The sequence below is a fragment of the Diabrotica undecimpunctata genome, chromosome 3, assembly GCF_040954645.1.
Source record: "Diabrotica undecimpunctata isolate CICGRU chromosome 3, icDiaUnde3, whole genome shotgun sequence".
Lineage (NCBI taxonomy): Eukaryota > Metazoa > Arthropoda > Insecta > Coleoptera > Chrysomelidae > Diabrotica > Diabrotica undecimpunctata.
In genome coordinates, this window is record NC_092805.1 from 108,350,924 (window position 1) to 108,370,722 (window position 19,799).

Here is a 19,799-nt window from a genome sequence, read left to right on the forward strand (position 1 = left end):
TTAGAAATAATTTAATATATTATTTATAAAAAAAATGTTACAAAACATAGGCATAATACAAGAAATAATGACTGCTGCAATACAGTCACAGACCACAGTTACGTTACCCCAGTGCAACAGAGAAAACTGATACATCGCTGTCTAACGAGCCGCGTTTGTCATCGATCATTTAGGTTACGTGGTCGATAAACCTGGAAAATTAGAAAGATATGCAGGGACTGCTTCGCGTCAGTTTTCTCTGTCGCACTGGGGGAACGGGTTGGTATGGCAACGATCAATCTATCTTGTATTATTATATGTTTATGCTTCCAGTCGATGTCAAACTTTTACCAAAAGAAAGAGGTTATGTGTAAATGGGATCACTCTCAGGAAATGAAATGCCAAATCGAAGGAGCTATAGTCCTATTTGTAAAAATGAAGAATTTAATATGCAGCAAACATCTAAGCTTATAACTTGAGATGCGAGTAATTTCATATTATATTTGGTCTGTTCTATTATACGCGGACTCGAGGAGTGAACTATTTCGGGAGCCATTTAGAAAAGAATGCAGGAATTCGAGATGTCGATATACCGATGAATTCTCAAAATTCCATGGACAAAGTTACCAACGAAGAAGTACTCAGAGGAATAAATTGTAAACCTGATCTATTGAAAACAGTAAAATGTCTAAAACTATATACAATATTTTGCACACATTATGTGAATCAAACTAAATTATGGATTTCTCCAGATTATATTCTAGGGAAAGATTGAAGGTAAGATAAATCCAACAAATAGAAGAATTTGTTGGCTTGGAAATCTGCGCAATAGGTTTGGAGCAACATCAACCGAACTATTCCGCAGCACAGTAAATAAATTTTGCATTGCCTTGATGGTAGCCAACTAGCCAACGTTCGGACCAGATAGGGCACTTAAGAAGAAGAAAGAGGTTCTGCACTTAGACAAGGAAAGTTGTCTAAGGTTCTGCAGCACCCAATTTAACATTTGAGTTACTTGGTCTTGATCCCGAGAGAGAAAATAGCCATATTTTGAGTGAAGATCCGAGAGTTGTTCTTGTAATTTTGGATTGGTATCAAATTTTTAATACTTTGATACCAATCTGAGGGTACAACAACACCTCTCAGAATTTCCTCAAAATAAGGCTATTTGTTCACAAGATCGGTTGTTGTCACCCAGCGCCAATTTATAAACATTTACAGATTAAGTCTAAAGATTTTTTACATTAAAGTAGCTTTACATCTAGGCCAAGCAAGTCTAATGTTATGCAAGCCTCTCTTGCATACATATACATATTCATATTTTCCTTGCCCGTAGCTGATCTGTTGACATCAAATAACATTTACACTTACATAAAAAGGTTAAGTTTTATTCTAAACTATAGATTTTAATTGGCAACAGGAATTTTGACAAATTGCATCAAAATAGCATCAAAAGTAGAATATGTTATAATTTTTCGTTTATATATATTGCATTAAATATCGAGTGGACTGCGCAGTTGCATAATCTCTTGCATAGCATTAAAATTGCTTAAATATTTTTACATTATGTTGTCACAGTATAGACAACAAGTTGTTATTTATACTGTGATGTTGAGTTGAGCGAGTACCATATATTATTATCTATGAGGCAGTTCCCTACATTAAACAGAACACTGAACAGTTCGTAATGTCCATTCGCTCAACTCGGGCACATTTTGACAGATTCATAGCTGGAAACCTACAACACAAAAGCTCCTAGGTCACAGTATTAACAGCTTAAATAAACTTTTATTCGCGATAGCCAATTCCGACAGACGGCGATCAAGATTTCAATGATGACGATTACTTCGGGAAAACAAATCATTTTGTCATTTGATCTCGAACCTATAAATCGTTTAATATAAATCATTTACACGTGTGTTTTGCCAAAATAAAAGTTGGAGTACGTTCTTCAAAGTTTATTTGTTTGTGATTCGAGTTTATACATACGGTAATTGACTCCTACACTTGAATAAAAATTAAATTAAATGTTTGTTTTTTACAGTATGTCTGAAACACGGAAAGTAAAATTTACATTATTTTATTATTATGTTATTTTAAATTATTTTTGTGGTTGCAAGGTCGGAAGAGATCTTTAGTTGAGGGTAAGGTAGTTTTTGGAGCTGGCCACGTTACATTTTGTAAATTACGCCTTACGTTTTCTACTAATAACTTCATGAGACCTTTGGGGCAATTTAGCTGATTGAACAGCATTTTTCTTCAGTCTTCTCAATTTAGTTTCAGGTGTTACTATAAAGTAAATTAAATATAAATATAATAAAATATAAATAATATTTTAAGCAACACTTATTTGGAAAGTAATCGTTCATAGTAAAATGTAAACTGCACAGTCATATACTTGGTTATAGATTTGCCAATTCGCAAAATGCATTGCCAAACTTTTCTCATGTTCTCGTCCAGCGGAAACTTATGTATGGTATTTTTTTGGAAATTTTAATAGGATGAACATTGAGGAAAACTGCAATAGTTTTTTGAAGTCGTAGTCATTGTTAATTACAATATAAACCGGTCGCATACCGGTAGGGTATGTATACAATACCATGGTACAATGAATACACATTGTATTCATGTGTATTCAGTGTACCATGATACAATACTGTATGTGTATCATCGAGCAAAAAGACAAATGTGTATACAAATTAATGACATAGCCATAGAATAACAGAACAACACACGTTGTGTTGGTTGTTCTCTGACATAGCACACTACCACTATTAATGACAATTTGAAGGTTTTCCCGAAGTGAATGCTTTTTAAATTTACCACCAGGCGTCGCCCACTTTGTGGTTCCTCGCGAATTACAGACTTAATTCATTAAAAAAGAAGAATTGTTATATTTAAAAAATATATTTCAGTTGTTATAATTTAACATAACTATTTATTATATGGTGCAAATAAATAAATAAATATTGATTGTCGGTAATTCGTAAAGTTCTATTTTATTTACTATTTGGTTTGTTTACTATTAATATTGGCTATGAGTACTATGTGTGCTTGGTTGTATAGTAATTTCCAGTCACTTTTAGTCTGTCAAAAAGTAACTAACTTCGCAAAAAAATAATTACTAAATTCACTAGACAGTTAGGACTGGGAATAGTGAACCGACTATATGTGATACTGGCCGAACAGTCTTTGTATCCAAGGCCACTCATACTAGCTGAAGAAATTAAACTTAAAGAAATGTTCAGTTCAAAATCAGCTGGCAAACTTAAAAATTTGTATTCGATACATATTGTAAAAAACTGTTTAAGCTCAAAAAATTCACGAAATATGAGTAATTGGGAAGGAGAAAAACGTAAATATTTAACCATGGACTTGGAGGAAAAACGCAAATTATATAAATCGTACATAACAGTGCACGATATTCCTACCTGGAAAGAATTCGCCGATGCAAAGAAACTTTTGCCAAAATTAGCTATGTTACCAGGTTGTGAAATAGATAAGTCGAAAAATAGTAGCTTGGTTAATAAGATTTCTTACTTTAGCGGAGATATTACGCATTTAGAGGTAAGTGGTCAGCTTATTAACAAATTAAACAAATATTTCATTACGAATTTTATGAAAGAATAAAAAAATTGTGTAAAACAAAATCATTTCCCCAATTTAATTTATTGTTTAGAAATAACAGGTAATGAGCCTCTCAAGGAAACTTATTGTAATCCTCTTAACAGACTGGGAACCATATCAAGCAGACATGCAATATTGTTTAGGTAGGCTAAAAGAATTGTAGAGAATATACTCGACTTGGATGTGACTGAAGAATAATTTCAAGAAATTGTAATGTAGGGCTTCAAAAACATTTGTCTTGAGATAGTAAGAAATTCCAACAAAGTGAAGTGGTGGAATGACAATATTGCAAATTAAAGGGCAGATGCCAGACAAAAATTTAATTTTACCAAAAGATCAAGTGATTGAGGCCATTGTGACAACATTCTGACTGAATATAATATATCTAATACACTGAATATAATAAAGTACAACTGATAGAGGAAAAAGCCAATCATGCAGAAATGTCAAGGTTGCATAAAGTTCCCTCCAAGGATCCTCAGATAAGTATTTGCTCGCTTCAAAAGGAAAACTTGTTCACCAGGTCCAGATATGAAACAGCAGAAGAAATGCTCAAAGCCACAGAGGGAACCTGAATAAAATTGCTTCACTTGGTTTATAATAAAATATGGCATTCCAAGCAATGGCTTGACAACTGAACAAAATCTGCAATAACAACAATACATAAAAAGGCAGCTTCCATAAATGTGACAATTATGGAACCATCTTCCTTAGCTCACATGCCAGCAAGATAATGCTACACATAATCAATGAGAGACTGAAAACTTTCCTACAAAGAGAAATATGCCAAGAGCAAACTGGATTTACCAAGGTAGAGGTACTCAAGAACAACTTCTGAACATAAGACAGATAATAGAAAAATGTAGGGAATTCAATATCCCCCTATACATTTGTTTTATCGATTATCACAAGAAGTAGGCATACCACAAAACTTAATATTGCTTATAACTGAACAGTACGAACACACAACTGGAACATTTAAACACTATTAAAATGAAATGATGTTGGGTTGTTAATTACTTACTCTAATTACATCTTTAAACTATATTTATTTCATTATGTAAGTTTACTGACTTGTTTACAGTATCGGCCAGTTATATACTGTAAGTATAAACAGTAACTATTAACTAGCAACCTACACTAACATTGTGAAGCAATATTCTAATATTCCTACAATCTATCTAAGTACTCTATGTGTATGTTTAATTAATCAAATACCTGTGACTTCTCAATGCTATCTTATTTATGTTTACCTATATACAACAACCACTTTTGATGGTCAAGGATAAGTTCACTTAAGTTAATAACTATTTGGATAATTAAACATTATATACAAAACCTTAATTATTATTTAAGTTATATTGTAAGCCTTTTTTGCGATTTAATACTTAAGGGTTAACACTCTACTACAAAAGTGCTTGACACACTCTCAAACGAATTCCATCCAGAACAATATCTTGGACAGGGATGTAGACTGTCTCTACAATTATTTAATATGTATTAAATTAATTAATTAAATATATATTAAATTTAAAAAAATTAAATGGATGGAATATTATTAATAGGCATTAATATTAGTATTAATCCTTAAAGGATGGGAAAAGGGCATCTCGATAAATGGCTGAAAAATAAACAACCTACTTCTTGCAGATGACACAGCTCTTCTTGCAAATAGTCAAGAAGAGTTAATTGATCTCATATGGACTGGTTGAGAACGAAAGTCAAATATTTGTTCTGCAGTTAAACTGATCAATTTCAAAGATCATGGTAGTGCATAGACTACATAACAAAAATCCACACATAACCACAATTGACTGGTTTCAGGTTGTGAGCTTATACTTATATCTGGGATCATTGATCACAAACACAGGGTCATGACAGGAAGAAATAAAACGTAGATGTAATCTAGCAAAAGTTGTGTAGGAAAGATGGCCAAAATATGGAAGGACCATCAAATTTCACAAACTCTAAAAATAAGGTTGATCAACTGCGTAATATTCCCAATACTGACATACGGATGTGAATCTTGGACCCTAAGACAAGCAGAAAGAAGAAAGGTAGACGCCACTGAAATGTTCTGTTGGAAAAGAATTTTATGAATTCACTGGACCTACCACCAGATATCATAAATCAACCGAATAATTAAATTTTAAATGAACTAAAGATCAGTAAATACCTCTCCAGCAAATTCTATCTAAAACAAATGAAATACTTGTGACATGTTATGACAGTAGACACAGAAAACATGGAAATACTTTATAATTATCCGGACTCAATATTCAAGAAAATATATAAGATCCCCAACGAGATGGATCAACCAAATTACAGAAATGTGCAAAAAACCTATGCATGAGTTAAAAGAAATGACCAGGGACAGAGATCTTTGGAGACAGACAATACACAACATTACTATGGCCACTACACTCCCTCTGGGGGCCAGAACTGAAGAGAGAAAGATTAAATCATTAACTAGAGTTGGATATGCCAATTTATAGTCATATTGCCAGCATGTTAGAATGTATTGCCTAAATTCTTGGGAATACAATTTACTTAAAACAAGTTACGAAAATAGCATAAATTAGAAATTAAAATTAAAACATTACAAATGGTTAATATTTTACTGATTAAAATTTAGGCAGAAAGTAAACAGCTAAATATAAATGCTTTTGAAAAGGAATAAATTTTGACAAAAATTTGTCTGATCATTAGACATGAAGGAGAAGATAGGAGAAATGTGCTAGTTATATTTTTGTCTACAGCCACCAAGATGCCCTTCCAGTAAATCCCAGTCCAGTATTCCCATAATCGTTAGTTATCCATGTTTCAGTAGGATTATTATCAGAAAGCGATTAGGATAAACATTCTTTTTAAATTCACTTAACTTCATCCTATTCTGTAATGCCCTTTTTTTATTTTTATTATTATTACCTGTGATTTTGCCCATTGCATGCGACGGGAGACCCAATAAATTGAGATCTACAGTTGGCGGGTGTTGGAGAAGAGTGGTATAAGTCTAAATTTTAAGTTTCGAGAAAAACGCAATTATAGTTTTTTCAAATTTAATATTGTTGTTACGGATACAAATAAGGTATTTTCGTTAAACAATTTTTGGAAATGGCTTTGAATTTGTTGGATTAAAATAGATCTACTAGTAAAAAGGACCTAGTTGTACAATTTTTTTAAAAAAATATGACTTATATCACTTTTCACAATTATTAACAAAAAAAATTTAAAACTGAAAAGTTTTATGTTTACCTAAGGGGGTACATTTATGGTCAAATACAACGTAAAAGTTTATTTAATTTTTAAAAATTTCAATTTCTGTGTGTACACTCTCCTCGTCACTACTATTTTCATCCTCGGGTAACATATTTGGTATATCCTCCTTCGTAGTTAAATTTCTATAAAAATCATGAAATGTTTCTGAAATATAAGGCAATAGCTCTACCAAGTTCTTTTTTTTATCGATGTTTATTGGATTGGGACCTTTATATGACAGAGGAATTTTTATGTTTTTAGGCCACATATTACCTTTTCTTAAAAAACATACGCTTTTAAATGGTTCGTCTACATTTAAGCTACTTTTGTATTCAAGGACACCAGGATTCTGTGAAAATCTCAACCATTTCATTTGTTTCCACATGACTTTTTCTCCTAAGTTGTAAATTTTTCTTTGTTGAAGGACATTCTTATACAAAGAAGAAAACTCAAAAAAAATCCGATCTGCACATTTCAGTAACTAAAAAAGTTCGCTTATTTCCACATAATCTTACCAAATTCATCCAGTCTCTTGGGTGTTCTATCGAACATGGATATCTTTTCTTTTTTTTTCTCTATGATTGCGTGATCTGAATCACACTCCATGTGGGTGTGACCAGGAACGAGAAATTTGTGGTTAATATATGATAGATTGGGATTCTCTTTTAAAACCATCATGAACATTGCAGGTAGAAAAGAGTTCTTGTTTTGTCCTGCACACGTATCAGAATATAAGGTGATCTCTTTTATTTCAGGTGAAATATGTGAAATCTGCTTGTATAAGCATGACGCAATCTGATTTGCACCCCGTCCAGCTACGCCCTCATGCCACATAAAACACATTGCTTGATTATCATTAAATCTATGTAATGTTAAATTAAAGGTCCACAACTGCCTTTTATAGATTGCTACTGAAGTCTAAAGATCAGGTGTGGGGAGACACTGTTGGAAATCAAACGTATAAATAATTTTTGATTCATTTTCTAACGCAGTATTTTTATCTATACGCTTAGCCTCATAAGCGTTTGATGCTTCTTGTTGGTGATTATCAAGAAGATTTTGAATTTATTGCATTTTTTGTGCATCTTTAGTTGTTTTCAGGAGCATATGATATTTATCGCATGTAGCGCAGGTATCCTTTTTAGGCTGTTTGATTTTTATTTCCATGGAATGGAATACTTCTTGATATTTGAATTTCGATACTGGGGTTTTCTCGTGAGGTAGCCATTTTTTGTATGCTTCAGAAGCCTATTTTTATGTTTTTTGTTTTCTAATTTACGTTTTGTGGTTTTCTTTCCGTCTGTTGTTACAAGCCTAGCTATAAAAGACACGCGTTTGTTAAAGCTCGCTAAAGACCAATATTCTTTGAAAATTTCCTGTCGTTTTTCTTCAGTTATCCTGTCTTTGCATTTTAAGCGGCAACTTAATAGCTTCTGACATGTCCGTGCTTTTATAACCTTCCCACTGTTCGTGGTGTACGATAACCCAAGGTTTCTGTTCTGCTTTCGTTCCTCACGAATTAGCCTAGTTTCATTTTTTAGCGATTTTCGTCAAGGTTTATTTTTTAAGATTTCTCTTCCTGACTCATGTGCAATAAGTGCTACTGTATCTTTTTGCAGCTTTTTCTTTGGGATGTCATTATCGGAGTCGGTATCACTTTCTTGTATATAATCTGGGTCCGCGTCACTATCATCAAACGCCTCCTCATTATCTGGATATTCCAGATAACCTTTGTCGTCGTCATCAATCCCACATACTTGATCAATAACTTCTTCCAAAGTCTTTCGAACATTCGGTTCACAGAAGGACAGTGAAGGTGCAGGACTTGATATATTATCTTCATCTGCTAAGACAGGTTCTTCAAGGAAAACACCCGCATTGCCCATCATGGAATTTTCATCTAAAAACCCAGATTAATATCAAATTTTTGAAAAACTAATAAACTTTGTCAATTTTTTTTCCAGAAAAATGAAATTGTCACTCCAAAATTGGTTTTTACTTTTTATGGAAATTCGGTCCCCTCTAGAGAAAACCGAAAATATATTATTTTATGTATAAAATGATAAGAAATCTGAAATTGGAATTGAGTATGAAGTTTAGCATCAACTTTTACATACATTAATTTTTAAAATTTTTAGAGATACAAATTAAAGTAACGCCACTGGTTAAAGTTAACCAAAAACAATAGGCATATTCACCAAGTTATAGTTGAGTTACATATAGAAAACTTTTACGCAAAAATAAATGTTGTTAATCTAGTATGTCGTATAAAAAATAATGATATTACTGTTTTAATTATTATTGTACAGATAAATAAACAATTATTACCTTGGAGGTCTCCAGTATTTACATTATCTTCTTCCAACAATTTGAAAATCAATTTGCTTCTTTGAGATGCCATTTTTATTTATCACGGCTATTACTAAATAATCTCGAACAGGAATTGATGTTATATTACAACTAGGTGAGGTATACTACCTCACATATACTTATTACATTTCTCTCGAATACTTAAAGCTCATTTATATATATATATATATATATATATATATATATATATATATATATATATATATATATAAGCGGGGATCCTACAGCTTCTGCCGCTTCCCGCATTTCGATCGCCATCTTTTTCTATCTCTCCAGGTGTCTTCATCAATGGCTCTGTCTTTCATGGTTTCCATAACACCTTGTATCCAAGACTTGGCTGGTCTTCCTCGTTTCCTTCTATTACTTGGATTGTATTCCATAGCTCTTTTTGGCCATCTGTTGTCGTCCATCCTCTGTACGTGTCCATACCATATTAACTGTCTAGTTTCTATTCTTTCAGAAGTTGTATGTACTCTATCTGTTTTTCTTCTAATTTCAGAATTAGGTATACGTTCTACTCTTGATATACGGCAAGCTCTTCTTAGGTAGTCCATTTCAACCGTGTCAACTTTTTTCTTTCCTTTTACTGTCATTTGCCAACATTCTGCTCCATATGTAAGAATGGGCTCTACAATTACTTTGTAGATAGTCATTTTAGTTTTCATAGTAGCTTTGTTGGACCAAAGTATCGAATTCAGAATTTGAACACTCTTCCTGCCTTGTTGCACTCTATAGTCTATATCTCGTTCCGTTGTGCCTTTACTGCAGATAATACTTCTCAAATATTTGTATTCGTAGCACCTTTTCATTTGTCTAATTTCCAAATCCGGGTCTTCGTCTTCACTGCCTATTCGCATATATTCTGTTTTAGACATATTCATACTCATCCCCCATTTTTCGTATTCATCTTTGAGCTTTCTAAGCATATAATCTGCATCTTCTTCACAGCTTGCAATTAGTACTTGATCATCTGCAAAGAACAGCGTTGTCAGATAATGGTTGTTAAGCTTCAACCCCATTCCCGTACATTTTTGTCTCCACTGGTGCAGTGCTTCTTGGATATATATTTTGAATAGGGTGGGGGAAAGACAACATCCTTGTCTCAAGCCTTTCGTTACTGTAAATACCCTTGAGAAAGTATTTCCTGTTTTTACAGTGCTTTGAGGACATTTATAGATGTTCAGTATTGCTTTTAGATATGTTTTACTAAGGTCCGTTTTCGTCAAGACACTAAATAAGAGTTTTAAAGGAACTGTATCATAAGCCTTCTCCAGATCTATAAATACCAGATGCGTAGGGAGGTTTCGAGCTGTTCGTTTTTCAATTACTTGTTGAAGGGTAAATGTGTTGTCCACGCACGATCTTCCTGCTCTGAAGCCGCTTTGTTCTTCAATTTCTTTATACTCCTCTTCTATTCTTCTTTTCAATATACGACCATATAACCTTCCCAGCGAGCTAGTTACGCTAATGCCTCTATAATTTCCGCATTCTTTTCTGTCTCCCTTTTTATAAATGGGGCTAATGTGGGCCAAATTCCAATCGTCTGGAATCGTTTGGCCTTCAATTAAGCATTTATTAAAAATATTCACTAAGCTTTCCAAAAGAGCATCCGGTCCATGTTTCACCAACTCGATGGGAATGTCTCCAGGCCCGGGTGTTTTTCCATTTTTCATTTGTTTCAATTCTTTTTTCAGTTCTTCTTTGTTTATCTTATGCACCTCTGAGTTTTCTGTCATTGAGATATGGTCAGGTCTTTCCATAAATTCGTGCCTACTTTCTGTTAATAGCGTTTCGTAATATTTTTCCCACTTTTTATTTTGAATCAGGTTTATATTTCCCTCATCTTTTCTTTCTTTTCTAATACTTTTTATGAATTTCCAAGCTTGTGTCACTTTGGTTCCTCCTAAGCATCGGTCCATCTCTTCGCATTTCTCTTCCCACATTTCGTTTTTTCTTTTAGTGACTTCCTTCTTTGCTTCCCTGTTGAGTCTGCTGTAAATTCTGTGGTCTTCTGAGTCTTTCGTGGATAGCCATGTTTGATGAGCTTTTTTTTTGTCTTTAATTAATTTTCCTACTTCTTCGTTCCACCACTCAGGATTTTTTCTTTTGTCAGCTTCTTCGTACCCCAATGCCTCTTTGGCCGCCTGATAAATGCAATTTTTTATATCTTGATATTCTTTTTCGGCTGTTTCTCTTCGAGTTAAGTGAGTTAGTTTTGAGGCTAGTCTAAGTTTGTAGAGGAATTGTACTGATTCTTGTTTGAGGCTATCAATATTATATCTTATCTTTGTGGAAGCTGCTACCTTCTCCTGTTCAATTTTGTTCTTGTTTACTTTCCTGTAGCTCATTTTTAAAGCTCATTTAAAAGGTCAAAACAAAAGTGGATTAAACCAACAGTAACACACGTGTAGTACTAAACCACAAATGACAGACAATTCGATTGAGCGGGAACAAAGCGGTCATTATTTTAATAGGGAAAAGCGAGGTAAGTCGACCTAAAACTGCACAGTTTGAATTTCTATTGCCGTAACTTCTATTATATCTCAACATATATCATAAGTTTTCAATTTTGGAGTTAAAACATTTGTGATATGTCAACATATAATATGTTTCCCTATATTTTTTAATGAGAATAGTGATATATTTTTACATATACCTTTATTCACAATCATATTTTACCAATAACTTTTGATATATTTGCACTTGTATCACTATTCACAAATATTAATCATAACATTATATAGGGAAGACTATTATAACTAGACTTATTTCAGTTTTCTCTATAATTTTTTTTCCTGTCTGGCAGATGGAGGCAAAATAAATAGTACTAGAATATTTATAACATTTTTCACTATATTAAATGATATTAAAAATACTTATATCATGTAACGCAAACAAATAACACCTGCTTGCCTATTAAATTGACTTATATCACTTCACCCTATCAAAGATACATGCATTTGAAAGTGGTATCTATGTTTAACTCATTTTTTACATTTTTCGACTTATATCACTTTTCCCCAACACCCGCCAGTTACTCATTAAATTAAAAATATAAACGGCGCTTGAATACTTTTTATAGCGCCTTATTACTATATGGGTAAATGAAGTTTTACGTCTGCTTAGTACTGAATTGTTAATATTTTTTAAAGCACCACACATTTAAGTTCTTTAAAATTTAAAAAATCTTAATTTTTATCTTTAAAAATTTTGTTTAAATTTAGTAATTTTCAAAATTTGTTTTTTACCATCATTTACATTTTCATTATTAGCTTGTATTTATGTTTAATAAATTTATGTTGGTTATCATTACATTTAATTTAATTTTATTTAATTACATATAATTTTATTTATGAAATCGATCTACATACAAAAACCAGCGTATCTATGGGGTTTCTCATTATATTTTGACCCCCCACTTATTTTTCTTAATTGCGGGAATACAAAAAAAGTTTCAAATAAAAGTTGTATTATTTTATCTGTACCGACCAACAGCGTAGCAACAGACCAAATTTTGTATACAGGGAGTGCCCAATAACATGCATCTTCAATATTTCAAATGGGACACCCTGTATTTTTTTATAGTTTTGAGTAGCCCTGCATTTCCTGATTACGAATATATAATATAGTGTAGCATTAGTTTTGTTCTATAATGGCGTATAGTACTACTATACTATACTAAGATAAGAAAAAAATATTGAACTGTTTTTTATTAATCTAATTTATTGTCTTTATTTATTATTAAGGGTTCTATTTATAACACTTACAAATTTACAAATTTATTAAAGTTTTTATTTGTACAATATAACTAATTTATTTACACTAATAATTATATAATTTATCTACGCGCGTTACATTTTTAAAACTCGACGCGATGTTCAAAAACTAACTGTTCTCTTTAAAACAAAATTCCTCTTTAAATATAAAATGCCGTTAGTTCCGGAATCGCCGCGTTGGGGTTCCCGTTAGGGTGTTTATGTATTGAACACATTTCCAAAAACTGTCTTTTAACGAGATTGCGTTCATTGCCAAGAATCTTAACTTCATTAAAGTCCACTTTGTGTTTAGTGTTAATAGCATGCTGGGCAAGAGCACAAGTATGCTTAGATAAGTTAATATCACTGCGGTGTGTCGTAAGACGCCCTCTCAGTGATCTCCCTGTCTGCCCGATGTAGCATGAGTCACACTCAGCTGTTACCAACAATTCAATTTTAATAATGTTACCTAAAGTTAAAATCTAATTTAACTAATATTATACTTGCGTGCATTAATTTCGCTTCTTACGGAATACTGATTGATTTCTGTGCTCAGATATGTGAAGGCATCCACACGTTCAATAGTAGTTGTCTATTGCTAGATTATTTTAATTCTCAGGTGTTCTTTTGATGGTCATGTACTTAGTTTTTGTTTCGTTTATTTTAAGCCCTCTTTTTGTGCTTTAGGATCGATTTCCTTGTACGTTTCCATTAGTAGTAGCATGTTAAGTAGTAGCAAGAACAATTAGTCGTGTCTTGCTACTACTAATAATGGCGACATCGACCGCATATCAGTAATTTGTACTGTTTTGGTATTTATATAGCCAGTTACATTGGTTTTTCTGATGACTGCTTCAAGAACTAGGTTGAACAACATGGTTGAAAGTGCGTCTCCCTGTCTCACCCCATGTTGATGTCAAACAGGAGAGACAGTTCTCCATCTACTCTAACTGCGGCTTTTGAACCCTGCAACGTCATTTTTATGAGGCTGATATATTTTTTTGGTATACCTAAATTTCGGAGTTCTTCCAGCATTTTGTCTCTTTTCACACTATCAAAAGCTTGTTTAAAGTCTATATATATATATATATATATATATATATATATATATATATATATATATATATATATATATATATATATTATAAATAGTTCTATGTCGTATTCATAAGCTTTCTCTTGTATTGTTGTAAGTATGAATATGTTGTCTGTAGTGGCTCATTTGGTCTTAGGGGACACTTTTTAAAGTAAACAACATATTAAGCCTAATTCTGCAATATTAATGCATGATAAATTTGGCTCAAGTTACTAATGACCGTTCTCTTATTATCCCGTTAGGGTGTTTATGTATTGAACACATTTCCAAAAACTGTCTTTTAACGAGATTGCGTTCATTGCCAAGAATCTTAACTTCATTAAAGTCCACTTTGTGTTTAGTGTTAATAGCATGCTGGGCAAGAGCACAAGTATGCTTAGATAAGTTAATATCACTGCGGTGTGTCGTAAGACGCCCTCTCAGTGATCTCACTGTCTGCCCGATGTAGCATGAGTCACACTCAGCTGTTACCAACAATTCAATTTTAATAATGTTACCTAAAGTTAAAATCTAATTTAACTAATATTATACTTGCGTGCATTAATTTCGCTTCTTACGGAATACTGATTGATTTCTGTGCTCAGATATGTGAAGGCATCCACACGTTCAATAGTATTGTCGATCCGCCGGATCTTTGCACATCGTCATCATTCTTATTATAGGAAATAAATCAAAACATGTGAGTCAAACGTATGTCGGCTATAAGAATTATTATAAAAATTAGAAAATGGCTAATATTACAATTGACGTTTTTATACTTCTCTTTTATTTCATTTATTGCATTTAGAAAACTGGATACGTATACATTTATGAACGTGATTTTTCAATTTTTGGAAACCTATAGGTTGTCCAATAACATCTACAGTAAATAAATATTTAAACCATAGTAATAAGAAATTAAAGTATTTTTATTGAATATAAGCAAATATATGGTACTGACATATCGTCAGATGATGTTCCTGTTGTTGGTAAATATCGGTTTAGATTTAAGAAGGTTACAAAAAAGAATAGTAACAAAAATGTGATATGAGAAGACTAAAATGTGAGTAAACAAAAGAGACGTTTTTAAAGATTAGATAAGAACATCTAATAGAAAAAAGAGAAAAAGAACAGTCAGATGAATGACAAGATACTTCAACTCATGGAAAAAAGAAAAAAATCAAAGAACAACACAAGAATGTACAACAATATTCACAGACAAATAAGAACACAAATACGAAAGGCCCAAGAAAATTGGTTAAAATCACAGTGTGAAGAAATATATTTATTGAAAGAAAAACACGATACGTTTAAAATGCATAAACAAGCAGCTGGTCTTTAGAAATTAAATACAGCTAACAAACTGCGAGATCAACAGAGAAACATCATCACAGATAAAAATCAAGAAATTTGCATATGGACCAAGTTTATCAAAGAACTCTGATGATAGTAGATCCCAACAACCTCCATCCCACATATGTAATGACCACTTACAAATCACATCAAATGAAGTGGAAAAGGCAATATTACAACCAAAAGATGGCAAAGCTCCTGGACCTGACAATGCACATGCTGATCATAAAACTATTTAACACCAACGGTACTCAACTCCTAATAAAAATATTTAATGAACCAAGAACATGGCTGAAGTCACGCCGACGTTTATTGCTGTACCAAAGAAAACAAAATCCGTATCCTGCAGTGATTTGCCGACCATCAGCTTAATGAACCATCTTTTAAAGTTATTTCTAAAAATCATACATCAAAGAATATATAGACTGTGCGAAGAAAAATTCAGCCGTAGTACAAAGTTTAGTTTTCGGAATGCAGTGGGTACGAGAGAGGCTCTCTTTAGCATAAAAAGGCTATTTCAACGATGTAGAGATGTGAACTGCAATACATATGCATGCTTCATTGATTACCATAAAGCATTCAGGTTAATGAACAGAAAGAGTAAAAATTGGGACTATTCCTTAGAAATTAAATGTAGGATAGAGAAAGCCAAATCTACATTTCAAAAATTGCTAAGCTATTCAAATGTCATGATTTATTCACACCCATAAAAATCAGGTTACTACCATGTTATATCTTTCGTATACTATTGTACGGAGTTGAGTCGTGGACTTTCACAGACACTACCTGCAGGAACATTGAGGCTTTCGAAATGTGGCTTTATCGTCGAATCCTGAAGATATCTTATACCGGTCACGTTACTAATCAGGACGTTTTATTAAGAATGGAAAAAGAAAAACAGCTGATAACCACAATAAAAACAGCCAAAATAGAATACCTTGGTCACATCATTAGCAACAACGAAATATATGAATTGCTGCAACTAATTTTATAGGAAAAAGTAGATGGAAAACGAGGCTCAGGAAGGCGAAGGATTTCCTGGCTGAAGAATCTATGTATGTGGTTCAACACAACAAATATTTTCAGACCAGCAGTGTGCAAAGTACAAATTGTCATGATAGTCGCCAATATCCGAAACGGGTAGACACTACAAGAAGATCTAAAAAACTGAATATAAATCTACTCCAGTGCTCCATCATCTTGATAATTTTGTTTATTCAGTGTTAAATATGGTTTTCAGACTTAAGTAATCACTTTGTTTTAAAAAATGGTCATACAAAAATTAACACAAAGAACTTCAAATAAAGAAATCTATGCATAATAAATTAAAAAATAGAAAACTTGAGCTGGGTAAAAAAGAATTTATTATAACAATAATATAATTTAAATATTTATTGAAGCCTCATACACTATACAGCCATGTAGCCAATCATAAATTTAAGAATTCTTCACTGTCAGAATCTGAGCCACTCATATTACCAGTGTCTATTATGATTGGTTTAATGTTAGTGTCAACCATATTTTTTTCTCGGATATACCACTTTGTAATAATTTCATGAGTATGTTTCACACATTTTTCCCAAATTTCTGTGTTACATTGGTTTAGTACCTCTTTCCACATATTTATAACAGCATTATCAGAATGTCCATCTCTACCAAGATTCTTATTGTAATATGACTTGCAGTTTGCCCAAATTAATTCAATAGCGTTGAATTCACAGTGATAAGGAGGTAGTCTCAACACTTCATGGCCGTGTTCTTGGACGTGTACGAACTCATCACTATATAGCCCCCCATAAAATTATTAGACCCTCGGAGATATAGTAAACTGATCACCGGCATCCCTTGGAGATTGGTAAACTCATCACCGCAGATAGGTAAACTCATCACCGGGATTTTTGCCTGGTTTCTAATGCGAAAGATTGCCTCTTACCTGTTATACTTCTCGTTTATGTGATAATTTAATAAATTTAGAAATTATTTTAAGCAAGTTGCTTTAAAATTTAACTGAGATATTAATATGTCTCACGGTGTGGCCTATTAGACGGATCTGTCAATTTAAATGGTTTTGAGATCTAAAAATTTAGTTGCATAGGATATCGATAGTGAACTTTAAAATGAAAATATTTGTCAACATGTGCTATTTTTTTTATATCGGAGGTACTCCCCAACTTCGTTATTTGATTTTCATTGCATTTTTATATTTCTTATTGAATTCTCGAGATAATTTGTTAAGCATACATTCGGTCTAAATCTTACCGTTTTGGCGTTATTTGACTATCTTAAAAATAATAGACGATTTTGGACAGTTAGTAAATATAAAATATCTAAAAAATAGGAAAAGCTGAAAACTTGAGTGTGCTATTAGTGCATAGAAGTCGAAGTTAAATTTAATTTTTGACACGTGCAAAGCTTTACATTTTATGGCATCATTGGCGGAAATTTTTAAATTTAAAGTAATTAGCAATGCATTTATTGTGACAGAATGCATCAAAATGCTTAAGTACAGTTTGCTGTACTTTATCTTTTAATGACTTGTACAAAGATCTACACTGCTTCTAAAAGCAATTTTTTTACATTTTTTGGTTAGTTTTCGCCATTATTTGTAGATGAGTTGTCCAATTCATTTTATAAACATCATGACAACTAACCTCAATTAGTGTAAGATACAAAATAATTTTTATTCTGTAATTTGTATTAATTTTGTTTATTGTAGAACCCTGATGATGCAAATAAAGATTTGCGAAAGCTTGGTAGACTAAAAAGAGTACTTCTTTGTCCTATCTTCGGCTGCACACCCAAATAGTCGTGTTTTGTAGTCTAACTGATCAGCGTTGACTACAAGCGTTTATCGCTTTTTCAGTATATATATATATATATATATATATATATATATATATATATATATATATATATATAAATAAGGAGTCCAATTAAGTCGCTACCATATGGAAAAAATTTTTGTTTTTAGTTTTATGAAAAAAAATTTAATCTCTAGTTCTGAATGTTATTTCAGTTATTTCAAATTCATAAAACTAAAAATAAAAAGGTTTCACATATGGTGCCGACTTAATTGGATATTATTATATATATTATTATTATTATATATATATATATATATATATATATATATATATATATATATATATTATATAACAATGTGATTTTAACAATTTAATCAGAAATCTCAAGATGTAATAAATATCAGAAAATATAATTTACAGCAACAAAGTAATATTATGCCTTACCTACAAGAAACATCTTCTACAGTTAACTTAAAGGACTTAATTTCGCTGATTTTTTTCTGTTTGATCAGGATGATTCGCGAAAACCAGTGCGAAACAACTAAACAAAAACGGTATAAAATTTCTACTCACCAGTTGTATGACATTTAGCCTTACACCCTTTCGTCGCACAAGTTCACAAAAGGCAATTCGATTTTTTTAGAGTCTTTCGCAATTGAAATTTGAAATTATTCATAACCCTCATTTTTTGTCCGCGTTCGCTCAGAACGTAATCAATTAGCAGTTCACTATCCATGTTGAAGAAACAAGGGCAAATGAAGATAAATTTTTCTTTTCGCATGATTTTAGGTAGCTATTAATAGAATTTTGTGGAATCATAAAATAAAAACCAATAAATTGCAGTTGCTTTTAAGACATCTGGATTTGGATTATTCTGTAAAATTACCAGAAACTAGCCGTTTGCAAGGATTTTATGGTCTATACCTGATACGGGGTGCAGGTACGCCAGTGATCAGTTTACCGATCTCTTAGGGTCTATTTTGAAAACCCTACTTTTATGGCGGTGATGAGTTTGTACTATGTACGAGGGTATTTATGGTAATTGGTGATGAGTTTACGTGTACCCGTGTTCTTTTAGTAGTTCATGCTAACAGATGTTTTGCCAATAAATGCAACTTCTTTATCCCTTAATTCATTACTTATACTTTGCAGAGTAACATGTTTCTCTAAAAAAAAAGAACAGATAAGTACAGAATAAACCACACTGTTATAACTAGTTCAATGAAAAAGAAGTAATACTTTGATTTTATAAAACTATAAATTATTTCAAATTAAAAAACTCACAAGAAAATTGACTTAATATCCATTAATGTATTCAGCAGAAATTTTCTTAAACTACTCTCAACAATCTTTTTTACAACATACATTTATATAAAGTATTGATTAAAAAGTACCTTCTGGTTATCATGGTACATGATACCATTATCTTATGGTATATCAAATTCAGATTGAAGAAATTTTTAACTACTTACTTTGTTGGTACATGTCGTATACTGTATTACGCACTGCCATTTTTGATCCCTCAGACAGATCAGTTGTTTTGTTTTTCGGATGAGGTCTACTTTTGCCTGGCTTTGA

At 32.2% G+C, this 19,799-nt stretch overlaps 1 protein-coding gene and 1 pseudogene across 1 annotated transcript in view; one reads left to right on the top strand and one right to left on the bottom strand.

The window, feature by feature from the left end:
- Positions 1 to 3,175: 3,175 nt before the first annotated feature.
- Positions 3,176 to 19,799, top strand: part of LOC140437197 (macro domain-containing protein CT2219-like) — a 59,005-nt gene continuing 42,381 nt past the window's right edge. Inside the window, exon 1 of the mRNA XM_072526557.1 lies at positions 3,176 to 3,546. Coding sequence (XP_072382658.1) covers positions 3,220 to 3,546 — 327 coding nt within the window. The 5' untranslated portion in view covers positions 3,176 to 3,219. The remainder of the gene's footprint in view (positions 3,547 to 19,799) is intronic.
- Positions 6,873 to 19,733, bottom strand: LOC140437904 (uncharacterized; annotated as a pseudogene).